General features: G+C 37.4%; 1 protein-coding gene across 1 annotated transcript in view; it reads left to right on the top strand.

The window, feature by feature from the left end:
- Positions 1–4: 4 nt before the first annotated feature.
- The window catches only part of NEB (nebulin), a gene marked incomplete at its 5' end in the record, with an annotated part of 63,153 nt that continues 50,101 nt past the window's right edge, over positions 5–13,056 (top strand). The window contains 20 exons of the mRNA XM_010294695.1: positions 5–16; positions 161–268; positions 438–749; positions 1,788–1,991; positions 2,214–2,318; positions 2,850–2,954; positions 3,047–3,358; positions 3,656–3,760; positions 4,009–4,107; positions 6,226–6,327; positions 6,515–6,622; positions 7,441–7,752; positions 7,890–7,994; positions 8,079–8,183; positions 8,773–8,877; positions 9,860–9,967; positions 10,055–10,168; positions 10,934–11,131; positions 12,193–12,297; positions 12,877–12,981. Of these exons, the coding sequence (XP_010292997.1) occupies positions 5–16; positions 161–268; positions 438–749; positions 1,788–1,991; positions 2,214–2,318; positions 2,850–2,954; positions 3,047–3,358; positions 3,656–3,760; positions 4,009–4,107; positions 6,226–6,327; positions 6,515–6,622; positions 7,441–7,752; positions 7,890–7,994; positions 8,079–8,183; positions 8,773–8,877; positions 9,860–9,967; positions 10,055–10,168; positions 10,934–11,131; positions 12,193–12,297; positions 12,877–12,981 (2,829 nt within the window). The remainder of the gene's footprint in view (positions 17–160; positions 269–437; positions 750–1,787; positions 1,992–2,213; positions 2,319–2,849; positions 2,955–3,046; positions 3,359–3,655; positions 3,761–4,008; positions 4,108–6,225; positions 6,328–6,514; positions 6,623–7,440; positions 7,753–7,889; positions 7,995–8,078; positions 8,184–8,772; positions 8,878–9,859; positions 9,968–10,054; positions 10,169–10,933; positions 11,132–12,192; positions 12,298–12,876; positions 12,982–13,056) is intronic.

Raw genomic sequence — 13,056 nt, 5'->3', positions numbered from 1 at the left:
TCTCAACATCAGCAACGTAAGAGAATAAAATAATTATCTGTGTGAAATCTTGTTAAATTAAGAGTATGACAGTTGCTCTTCCAAAGTAGCTTTTAAGATAAGGCATTGCTATCAGAGAATCTTGACTGCGTGTAACAAGGGTGGTTAATTTTCTTTGCAGAAACATTATCAGAAGGCCTGGGATGAGGCCAAGGCGAAAAGTTATGACATAAGAGCTGATGCCATTCCCATCAAACAGGCCAAGGCTTCCAGAGACATTGCTAGTGAGGTACGGTCTTTTCTTAATGTGGTTGCTGCATCTATCTCTTCCAGTGTCCATCTCAGCAGAACTGAGTTCAGTTCAAAGGGTTGACAGCTTAGGAAGCTGAAAGCCTTTGCTTTGTAGTCACGTTCAGGTGAGCGATGTGTGGCTCCTTATGTTGTTTTTGTATTTCTAGTACAAGTACAAAGAAACGCACGAGAAGCAGAAAGGCCACTACATTGGGTGCCGAACTGCCCAGGAGGATCCCAAACTGTCATGGGCTGCACGTGCCATGTTGCTACAGAACGACCGAATCTACCGGAAGGCGTACCATGATTCAAAGGCCCAGGTCCACATACCAGTCGACGCGATGTCCGTGCAGGCAGCCAAGGAGTGCCAGACACTAGTCAGTGACATTGACTACCGCCAGTACCTTCACCAGTGGACCTGTCTGCCAGACCAGAATGACGTGATCCATGCAAGGAAGGCCTACGACCTGCAGAGTGATGTGCGTATGTGTAGAGATGTGGTAGTTACTACTGTTGCTGTTTAATATATTGTAGCTTTATTTTGATGGTTTGATTTTATACAGTCACAAAGGATTTATCTTTCCACTGTTTTCTTCAGTTTTTCATGTTACTGCTACTATCTTCTCTTTTTATCCTTCAAAAGTACTGGTATTACCAGTAAATTCCGTTAAAGCTTTAGTTGGTTTCTGCTATGATATATATCCTTTTGGAGTATTGTGATTTGGAGAGGATGAATGATTTGTCTTTCTTACTTTGATGGAACTTATGAAATAACATGTTTCCTACTTTGGAATCAGGTGGCTTTTATTACTCCTGTTTATCTGAGTCAACTTGGAAATTTATTAAATCCTAAGAAAGCTATGTAAGATAGCAGGTATGTTTTAGTGGCTGATTTCAAAGCAGGAGGAGTCAGTGCAGCTGATTTCCTGGCTTGGCTTTGTTGCTTATCAGTCAACATCAGTCACTCTTCCTCTTTTCAATTATGAGCTTTGGAGGTGAGATTCGTGTTCCTCGCTGAAGGATTTTCTCGATTAAAACTTAAATAATATTGCCTTATACCACTTCAGGAGTTAATGCCAGTTAGCTCTAGTCCCCATTACCTCTATAATCCTTTTTTTCCCTCCTTTTTGTCACATTTCCTCATGGGAGCTTGGCTTTTTGTTTGGACTTTTAAATTGTTGAAGTGACTAGAGGAATAACTATTTTGGAGGGGACAGGAAGATTCTTTTAAGATCTTAGTACTCATTATCATTAATGGCAATTCTGTTCAGTTGTTTCCCCTCTTTTTAGCTGCATAAGGTTTAGAATGTATTGTTTTAAGAAATGAACTACTTAAAACGTGCTTCCCAGATTGTATTTTACTTATGACACTGAACATCTCTTTTGTATAAAAAGGATTAATCTAGCTCTAGCTGATTTGACATTTTCTAAAATATATACTGCTTTGTATAGTTTAAAATAATGAAGACAGTAATTTTAAACACAATGTTTTCTTTTTCTGGCCATGTCTGATATAGGCTGTCTATAAGGCGGACCTAGAATGGCTCCGTGGAATTGGGTGGTTGCCTAATGACTCTCCGGACGTTAAGAGAGTGAAGCATGCCCAGGATCTCCTGAGTGATAATGTGTATCGTACGCCTATTGAAAGCCTGAAATACACCAGTATTGTTGATTCTCCAGATGTTCTTCTGGCTAAAGTGAATGCCGAACAAGTCAGCATTGTACGTTACAATGTTCTTAAAGTTTGGAGGCTATAAACAGTTTATAGAAAAATCTTACTGCTAAAATATAAAATTGATCAGTAGTATTTTAAGTCAAGTTTGATGCTTTTCCAGACATTTTATTTCTTAGAGTTGATTAATTCAGAAGGTATTATGGGATTTTATGTTATTGACAAGTGAAATTCCATAAATACAGTATCATAAAATGAACTATTTTAACAGCCAAAATACAAAGAAGCTTGGGAAAAGGACAAGACTATGATCCATATTACATCAGACACACCTGAAATCAACCTAGCCAAGACTAACGCTGTTAATTATAGCCAGGTATGCTTATCATTCTATTTTATTTACTTCTATAAAATAGTACGTGTATCTTGTGAATTTTAACATTCTAAGATGTTACTTACAAAGTTGAAGATTAAGTCACATGAATCTCATTGAAGTCTGTCCTCGTACAGGGCTTGCAACATTCCATTCCCTCTACTGAGTATTCTTTATCTAAGTGTTTAGACATTTTAAAATAAATGCTTGCATACAGCTGTTTAAAAATTATCAATATCATGCACCATTGAGATAATATTTTGTTGGAATGTATGAGAGCCCAAGGCATATAAATACTTTCTAAACTTTTACAAACACCCTTCTATGCAGTATAGGTTGCAAAACTGGTGTGGCGGGTACTGTACGTGTTTGAAAGGCAGTAAGATTTGCAGCAGTATTTATGACTAGGAGCAGGAGTCATGCACAAAACATTCTCATGGTATTTCAGCAAACAAATGGCAGTAAACTATGTGTTTCTTTAATAGCAAATGCCAGAGTATTTAGCATATGTGTGACTTCTTTATGTCTTTTCAGAAACTGTATAAAGAAGCTTGGGATGAGTTGAAGATGAGTTATGATTTGAGAGCAGATGCAATCCCAATCAAGGCAGCCAAAGCTTCTAGAGAAATTGCTAGTGATGTAAGTGCCAAAAAAGGCATCTAGCTCTTCACATGCTTTAAGATCTATTTCATGATAATGGTTAGTAATGGTGATCTTTGTTCTTTACCCAGTATAAATACAAACTGGATCACGAGAAGCAGAAAGGACATTATGTTGGAGTTCCAAATGCAAAAGCAGACACAAAAATGCAGTTTGCCCTCGGCATAGGCAAAGTTCAGAGTGAACTAGAATACAAGAAACACTTTGCCAAATGGAAGACACAGTGCCACCTACCAGTAGACATGCTATCTATCCTATCAGCTAAACATGGGCAGTCTTTGGTCAGTGATATTGATTACCGTCATTACTTGCATCAGTGGATCTGTCTTCCAGATCAGAATGATGTCATACAGGCGAGGAAAGCCTACGAACTTCAGAGTGATGTAAGTTAATGTGAAAACTTACTTCTTACTGTTTTGTATCTTAGTCTGCTTCAGCTTTAAGTAGTGTGAATCTTCTGCTGATTTCAGTGATTCGGCTTTGCTGTTTATTAGGAATGCAAAGTATATGCCACTGTTATATATTGCCAAGTTTGAAGTCTGATAAATTCAGATGTAGTGCTCATGTTGGAATTACCGCTCTCCTTTTAACCTGTGGAAATAAGTGCCACTATTTGTGAATCTTGCTGGATTGTACAGGGAACTGTTGCTAACAGCATGGATGCTATTTTTTTTCCCCAGGCTATTTACAAATCTGATTTAGAATGGCTACGGGGTATTGGATGGTTGCCAAATGATTCAGTTGGAATCAACCATGTCAAATATGCTGGAGATCTCTTGAATGAGGTAACAAAATATTTTTCAAAACTGAAATTTTCTTAAGGGTATTTGTAATTTAAAGTATTTTTAATGGTTGAATACATCAATATTTTTTAAAAAAAAAATTAGAACTGGAGTATTTCCACAGCATTCATGGTGTATGAGAGTTTTTCTTTCCATGTAAACTTTCTTGTCTTGTGTATGTATTCAGAACTGCTGTTTTAGCTATAGAATATTCCAGTATAATCTGACTGTTCACCTTTTCTCTTGTATAGAGAAAGTACCGTACAAAAGCTGAAACTCTTCCATTTACTCCTGTGGCGGACAGAGTTGATTATATCACAGCAAAGAACAGTGGTGAAATTCTTAGTGATGTAAGTTTGCTAGCATGTTTCTGGGCTGTTAAATTGGTCTGTATATTTACATGGTAGGATTTTATCTTTAAGATGGTATTTCTTTTATCTTTTTTAAAAAAAATGCAAAAGAATTCTCAATCAGTCTCTGGGAATTCTGTGAATGTATGACATAAAGATGAACAGGACTTCACTAGCTCATCTCCATCACTTATGAGCAAAGAAGATCCTCAAGCAGAATAATACCATTCCTAGACATGTGAAAAGCCAGTGCTAGTTCTGCAACCAGTCCCTTCCTTGAGTGTTGGCTGATATCATCGGTGATCATTGACAACATGAACATAAACAGCCACTTGCACTCTGGCAACCATAATGTTTAATCCTTCTCACTTATGCCAGTATAAGTTTCCAGTCCTTCTCTGTTTGTAAACAGCAGGTCATAAATAAACACAAGCAAAACTGGTGTGCGGTCAGCTTGCCATTCTGTATATGTTTTTGATGGCTAGTCTGTGAGAAGCTGGTCTGTGAACATGAAATTATGTGACAGCCTCTCAGTTCATGAGTTTGTGTTTCCTTTTCGCCATATGCTTCTGTTACAGAGCAGGCCAAGCTGAACACTTACATTAACTCAAACACTGGTAAAAGGATGGCAGTGACAATGATACAGTTGAGTTGAATGGCATACTGCCATGCAACCACGTACACACATTTGGGCATCTCCTCTGCTTGGGAATCATAGAATAGTTTGGGTTGGAAGGGACCTGTCAAGGCCATCTAATCCAACCCACCTGCAAGGAGCAGGGACATCTTCAACTAGATCACACTGCTCAGAGCCCTGTCTGACGTGACCTTGAATGTTTCCAGGGATGGGGCATCTACCACCTCTCTGGGCAACCTGGGCCAGTGCCTAACCACCCTCCTTGTGAAAAATTTCTTCCTTACATCTAGTCTAAATCTACCCTCTTTAGTTTGAAACCATTACCCCTCGTCCTATCACTACAGATCCTGCTAAAAGGTCTGTCCCCATCTTTCTTCTGAGCCCCCATTAAGCACTGGCAGGCTGCTATAAGGTCTTGCTGGAGCCTTCTCTTCTCCAGACTGAACAACCCCAACTCTCAACCTGTCCTCACAGCAGAGGTGTTCCATTCCTCTGGTCATTTCTGTGGCCTCTTCTGGCCCCACTCCAACAGGTCCATGTCTCTCCTGTGCTGAGGGCTCCAGAGCTGGACACAGCACTGCAGGGGGGGGCTCACCAGGGCGGAGTAGAAGGGCAGAATCCCCTCCCTCACCCTGCTGGCCACACTGCTTTTGATGCAGCCCAGAAGACGGTTGGCATTCTGGGCTGCAAGCACCCATTGCTAGCTCATGTCCAGCTTTTCATCCATCACGAGCCCCAAGTACTTCTTGGCAGGGCTGCTCTCAATCCCTCCATCTCCCATCCTGTACTGATACTGGGGGCTGCCCCGACCCAGGTGCAGGACCTGGCACTTGGCCTTGTTGAACCTCATGAGGCTCACATGGGCCCATGCCTCAAACTTGTCCAGGTCCCTCTGGATGGCATCCCATCCCTCAGGCGTGTCAACCACACTGCTCAGCTTGGTGTCATCCACAAACTTGCTAAGGGTGCACTCAATCCCACTGTCTATGTCATTGATGAAATTATTAAACAGTACTGGACCCAATATGGACCCCTGAGGGAACATGACTCTGTAGATATCTGTGGTTGGGGGATGCTAGAATGCTGCATTCACATAGAGATCATGTTGAGTGAAGAGATTTGCTCTTAAAAAGCTTAAAATTAGTTGCCCAGGTTCAAACACTTCTTGCTTGGCTATTGGCTGTACATCCCTGTAGACCAAACAAGTAGCATAACTTGGACTTCTGAAAATTCTTCCCTGTCCATCTGGCTGCCTTAGAACAAGTTGTCAAAATTTTCTCAGAAATTTTGTAATTTCTTGTCTGTATAATTTTTAAATTATCCTTTTAAAAAAATACCATTTTGGATGTTTATATAATGTGTCGTGTCTAATAGCTTTGCAAATTCAGGCTTTTATACGTTATTTAATGCATAAAATATGGGTCTTGGTATTATGCTTTTGTGATGGTGCTGCAAGGCTGTAATTTCTTTCTCTGTTCTAGATTAAATACCACAAAGCATGGAATGAGGTCAAGTCAAATTATACTCTAACAGAAACACCACAGCTAGATATGGCCCGAGAGGCAGCCAGAATTCTTAATCAGGTACGTGATCTCTCTTTGACAGTTTCTACTCACATTAATAACTCTTTTAAGGAATTTAGAAAACTTGCCTTATTAAGAACATCCTAAATGAAGTCTTTATTATCGTTATACTTTAATATAGGTTACGTATATACGGTAATCATTATTATAGTAGTGTTGAATTCCTCCTCACTTTTATTTTCCACAGAATTTATACAAGGAAAGTTGGGAGAAAGAAAAAGCCACTGGTTACCTCTTACCTCCTGACACCGTGCAGATCTGTCATGCCAAACGCTCAAATGAAGTCCAAAGTGAGGTAATAATTTTTCTTACTAGGAAGGCAAGTGCTTGGAAGCCTGGAAATGTTAAAGGTCTTGCAAATGCAACAACAGACATAGAAAGCTTTCTGTTAAGGATAACATCCAGTTGATTTTTCATGACCCATGAAGTCTGCTCTCCTCCAAACAATTCAGACATCTTTGTTATTATGGCTTTCACAGGTATCAGTGCTGAAAGGTCAGGTTCTCCTTTCCACCTTCACTTTCTCCAGAAACAGTCCTTTCAAAATCACCTAGGTGGATTGCCGTATTTTATAAATGTTAAATAATTGAAGGATATTATGAATATAATATATAGCTCTGATTTGACTTTTTGGCATATTATGGAGGCTTCCTCCTTGAAAAACTGTAAGACTGTGTGCACATTACATTTTCAACTTTTGCATAATGGATGTTGAAATTATTACATGACTTTTAGTTTGGATATACAATTTATCAAAACAGTGTGATGTAGATACCTTAAATAAGCATCCACTCTTCAGACAGTCTCAAATAATTTGTTACAAAAATTTGTTACAAAACTGAGGCTAAATGCATTTGTTAGCAAACATTTTCTAGCAAGGCTTTCCTGTTGTGTTGAAAATACTGTTTACTGAAAAATGGTAGCATATTTGCCTAGAAAACTGTTTGTGTCATATTTTTGTTTGGTCATGTACTGAAAACCTTAAGACTGCAGTTGACAACTCTTTGTCTCGTCTATTCTTTGTGTTGACAAAACCATAGCTGTTCAGAGGTTAAAAAGAGAGCATATATAACCAACTTTGATTTTACACATGTTTCTCTCCTCTTCCATCAGCTTAAGTACAAATCTGACTACGTCAAACAAAGAGGTCACTATGTTGGGGTTCCCAGTATGAGAGATGATCCAAAACTGGTGTGGTTTGAGCATGCAGGCGAGATCCAGAATGACAGATTGTACAAATCAGACTATCACAAAACAAAGTCCAAAATTCACATCCCTCCGGATATGGTGTCAGTTGTAGCAGCAAAGGAATGTCAGACCTTGGTCAGCAATATTGACTACCGCCAATACCTGCATGAATGGATATGCCATCCTGACCAGAATGACTGTATTCAGGCAAGGAAGGCCTATGATACCCAAAGTGATGTAAGTGATATTACATACTTACTGCATAATTTCCACTTAGTTTGGTGTAAGTATGTTGTCCATATTAAGTAAGACTGAAAAATGTCATCCTCAATTAAATAATTTCTTTCCTCTTTTTATTATGTTTTATGATTTAGAATATTTATAAATCTGATTTGGAATGGCTTCGTGGCTGTGGTTGGATTCCTCTGGATTCAGTGGAACATAAGAAAGTTAAGAATGCACAAGAATTGATAAATAAGGTAAGAGACTATATTTTAGCCATTGTGTAATTAGCTCTTCTTTCTCATGCACAGTATTTAAGAAAATATTTCATCTCTTTGCAGAGAGCATATACAAAAGAAGCCCTTGATAACTTTTCCAATTATACCAGTGTGGTTGACACTCCTGACATTGTTTTGGCAAAGATTAACTCTGTCAATCAGAGTGATGTATGTACTTTTTTTAAAATAGAAACTGTTATATTACTACAATTAGTTGACGACTTCATTGCTTTTGCTAAACTATAGTGTGTTTAGCCTTATGTATATGTGTGTGGATATGCATGCATTATGCATGCATAAATAATAGCCTTTTACTGGGGTTAAATAAATTTAGTAAGAAGTTATATAAATGAACAACACAATATTGCTATTCAGAAAAATGTAGCATTTTTCTATGGAAGAATATAGCATGTCCCTTACTTAGAGTTTACATAGATTTTGCTTATAGTAGTTTAAAATTGAGTCCTATTCTTGGCGAACAGCAGTTATTTGTATAGTTGTAGTGGAGTTCCTGGTGCTGCTACTAACCTGTATTTGCTGATCAGTATGTTTTATTTCACTAGAATACTGTGTGGATTTTGTGCTGTGACATACTAATGACGTTTTCCTGTGTACTATAGTGGTTGGAATGTGCTTTACAACATTACTGAAGATATGATAACATAACAGGAAATTAATGTCTACTTCTATTAGAGGGACTAGCTGGGATAATTCATTTCTCCTGTGGAATTAACATTACGTTTGTTTTCTTTTGTAGCTAAAATACAAAGAAACATTTAACCTTGAGAAAGGCCAGTATATTGGGTCTGATGATACTCCTGCACTGAACCATGCCAAAGACATGTCGTTACTATACAGTGATGTAAGATTCGACAAATACCTAGCTTTAAATTGTATGTTTTGAAAGCAACAGAATGTGGCATGAACTTCAGAGAACTGTTCTATTTCTGTTTCTGTCATTGGTCTACTGGGTGGCACTGGGACAGTTATTTAATCTCTTTTTTCTTATTTTTTTCCCAGTTTGGATCATCGGGATAAGGGCAATTTCTTTCCTTATTGAACTAATCTTGAAGCACTGCTGTGTGGTGTTTGGAAGTAGTAATAGCAGCAACAGCAGTAGTAGTAGTAGTAGTAGTAGAGTTTGTGTGACAAAAACGATTTATAATTCCATCCAATAATATCTTCCTAGACTACTGATGAAATCTACTTTTTTTTAATAAGTGAGGAAAATTGTAGGTGATTTACATTATTAAGCAGTTACTTCTAAGTAGTTTCACTAATTTTAATAGGGAATCTCTATTTTTTAAAAATGTAAGTGAGTACTCATTCATACAACTAGGCACTTCATAAATTAGTCTGAAGGTAAATATATTTAATATTTAACAAAATATGATGCATTAGAAAAGTGCCACTGACAGTTAATGCTCTCACAATAAACAATAATATTACTTGAATATTTTTCCAAATTTTGAACATGTATCTAAAATTTATCAATGTCAATTCTATATTGGACATTTAAACAAGAGTTCATATCTACATTTTGGATATTTTTATTACTCTTCTGGATGAGAAATGTTGAATTCCAAGTATGGTAAAGGACGCAGGGATCAGTACAAATTTGTGCTCAAGTACCTTCCTGAATTGGAACACTTACTCTGTTTGCCTTACTCACACTGAGTAAGTGTTCAAAATTAACATTCTTCATTTACTTTATTGGGACAATTCATGAAATAAGGAACTACTCTGTAAAAGTAGTCATACTCCATGTGCGTATAAATGGCAGACTCAAATTCCTTGAAAGTATAATGGATTTATCAAAACCTCTATGTGTTTTGTTTGTCTAGAAACTTTATAAAAATGCTTGGGAAATTAGCAAGCCCATTGGGTATACTCTGGATGAGAAGTATGTTCCTCTTGTTCGAGCGAAGCATGCAAACTACATAAACAGTGAGGTTGGTATGAATTTTCCATTCTTTCTCTTTTTTTTCCCTATATGTTGTTAGGATGAACTTTTAAATTTCCACATGAATGTTTTGCAGCTTAAATATAAGGAGATATATGAGAAGCTGAAAGGCCATTACCTGGCTGGGAAGGAGATTGGTGATTTCCCCAGTGTCATTCATTCGCTAGCATTCCAGAAAATAAGGAGCGCGGTAAGGAGAGAATTAGTCCTGCTATAATATTTTCCATATTCTTAGTGTGAAATACTTCAACATAAATAATGCAATGCTTAATAACATCAGTAAAAGTGTTTTCAACATTTTTATGTTTCCTGAATGGTTATTTTGCACATGGGTTGAATAATTGAACTTGAAATTATTTAGAAGCTTTGAAGGGATTTGTTTAGCTATTAGACATATTAGAACAGGGAAAAAAACTTTCTTCTATTTCAGTTTAAGAATCTGAGCAGTAAGAAATACTACGTGACTTTGGATTCTTTAGCTTTAAAAAAAAAAAGTGTTAATTTTGAATTGAAATAGGAATTCAAGAATTGGGAAAGTAAATGCACATTTGGTGTTTTGTTATTATCACCACTGCACATAGAGCATGTCATGCAGGGCATAAAGTTAGTATAATCCCAAATATTCTGTCTCCATTTGGACAGGGAGATTTAACTAGATTGAAAACATGTTTGTAGCATATGACTTTTTTTTTCTTAAAGTCATGTTAATTTTCTCACCAGCCGTTAAATCTGCAAGTGAAGAAGATCATTCTTGTCCTTCTAGAACCTCATCAGAATAAATGGTGATTAAATTCGAAGTTAAGATTTCGTCCTATAGAATCCCATGGGAGCTTAGCTACTAAGTCCAGAAAGCATGCCTCAGATTATGCTAGAACCTGTAGCCAATTAGAGTCAAAATTGAACTCAAAAAACACTATTCTCTCTTCTCACCTTTCCTTCAATCTTTCTTTTTTAGTTGGCATACAGAAAGAATTATGAAGACACCAAAGCAAATGTCCATATTCCGAGTGACATGATGAACCACGTGCTAGCCAAGAAGTGTCAGTATATCCTCAGTGATCTTGAATACCGAACCTACTTACATCAGTGGAATTGTTCACCTGAAGAGAATGATGTTATTCAAGCCAGAAAAGCCCAGGAAATTTTGAGTGATGTATGTGTTTCATTTGTTGGACATTTTAGTAGCCTTTCACGTAATTTTTTCTGAGGTATTTAAATATAAAATATTTTCAAATATCTTCCATAATATTTAAAAACAAAATTAATAACCATGGACTTAAATTGCTTAGTAACATAGTACCAAAAATTACATTTTTATAGTTTTCTTTGGGACATTTTAGTGGTCTAGTTATTTATTATGCATTTGCAAATTGGAAAAATTTTAAGTTAAAGTTTATGAAACCTTCCCAAAGGTCACTGCTATCAACATTTAATCTCTCTTTGGCTGGGTAAGGCTGTAGAGAAAGCTTACCATCTGGCGCATGCAGAGAAGAGATGCGGATGTACCATGGTAGAGTCAGAATGTCGCTGCACTGCAGCGATTGTTATGTATTGTAATAGGGAATGTTGTAATTTGCAGAGGGGCCAGGACAGCATCCACAATCTTCCTGGATCCAGTGGGTCTGGAGAAGACTTCTCTTCGTTCGATTGGGGTTGTCTCAGTCCACAAAGTTTGAGCTGAGTGAATGGCACACTGAACCACAACACTTTCTCATATTACATAGTCAACAGTATCTCAATTTGGGCCGACCAACCCTCCTAATAAACTCTGATATGTTGATTGCCTGGCCTATTACTATGCTATATGATTTGCGTTAGTTTCCCTTGCAAACCCTGTGGGTAAAAATCATTCGGTCAAACTGTGAGATGGGCTAGTCTTCTCTGTTTAAACTTGGTGATTTCCCCAGAGTCATTTGTGCACTAGCATTCCAGAAAATAAGGAGTGTGGTAAGGAGAGAATTAGTCTTGCTGTAGTATTTTCCATATTATTTATTTTAGTGTGAAATACTTAAACATAAATAATGCAAATTTAAACATTTAAACTTCCAAATAGATTGGAATTACTGAATAAGCCTGGTTCAGATTCAGTGGTAACCTTCTGCGCTGAGTTTGCACAGGTGGAAGTTACTGAATACAGAGAAGAAACAAATACTACTTTCTTGAAGCAGAGGGCAGATTTCTTCTTAACTTATTAGTCTGTTTTCTTCCATTTAGGTGGTGTATAAAGATGACTTAAATTGGCTGAAGGGACTTGGATGTTATGTCTGGGATACTCCACAAATCCTGCATGCTAAAAAGTCGTATGACCTCCAGAGCCAAGTAAGAATGTTTTCCTCAAATAAGTAAATATTTGTAAGATTTTTTTTTTCCATTTATGATTCACTGGGACTGACACCTGTCCTAGTCCAGAGCAGAATGAAATAATTCCTCTTACATCAGAAATGTTTTGTTCAAACTATTATAATACACTTTTCCAGTTTTGTCTGCAGAAACATGATCACTTTTGTTATTGAAGGAGCAGAAAACAGGAGAATGGAAGGACAGCAAGATTATGTTTTTTTACAGTGAGAAGATAACACTTCGCCTTTCTGTCTGCCACCCGGTGCACAAGATTCCTCAGTGAGACATTTATGTTGGGAAAACAGTGTCTCTTGCATTGCTGATTGTACTCTTAGCCTACCAGATGCTGTAGTGATGCACAGTTTTCATTATTCCTTAGTTCATACTGGCTATGTATAAAGTACTGCTTTTATATGGCAAGTCACTTTTGAAGTTGGCCTTAACTGGCCTGTAATCCTAGGCTTCAGTTGTCTAGAACTGATTGTGAAGGAAGCTGGCAGGGAATTTCCTGGTCATTTTCAGCATTAATGTTTGTTTTGTTTTGTTTTGTTTCCTTAGATAAAATATACAGCCGCGGGAAAAGAGAATTTTCAGAACTTTGGTGTTGTTACTGACACACCTCTCTATGTGACTGCAGTGCAGAGTGGTGTAAATGCTAGCGATGTGAGTCTCCCCACTTTTTCTACTCAGGCTTTTCCCCACACTCCTTCTGAGAATTGAAACAAGTTAACTACATCT

This window comes from Phaethon lepturus, unplaced genomic scaffold (assembly GCF_000687285.1).
Source record: "Phaethon lepturus isolate BGI_N335 unplaced genomic scaffold, ASM68728v1 scaffold1199, whole genome shotgun sequence".
In the NCBI taxonomy this organism is placed as follows: Eukaryota; Metazoa; Chordata; class Aves; order Phaethontiformes; family Phaethontidae; genus Phaethon; species Phaethon lepturus.
Note: the sequence above shows the minus strand (reverse complement) of the source record. Positions and strands in the feature narration are given on the sequence as shown.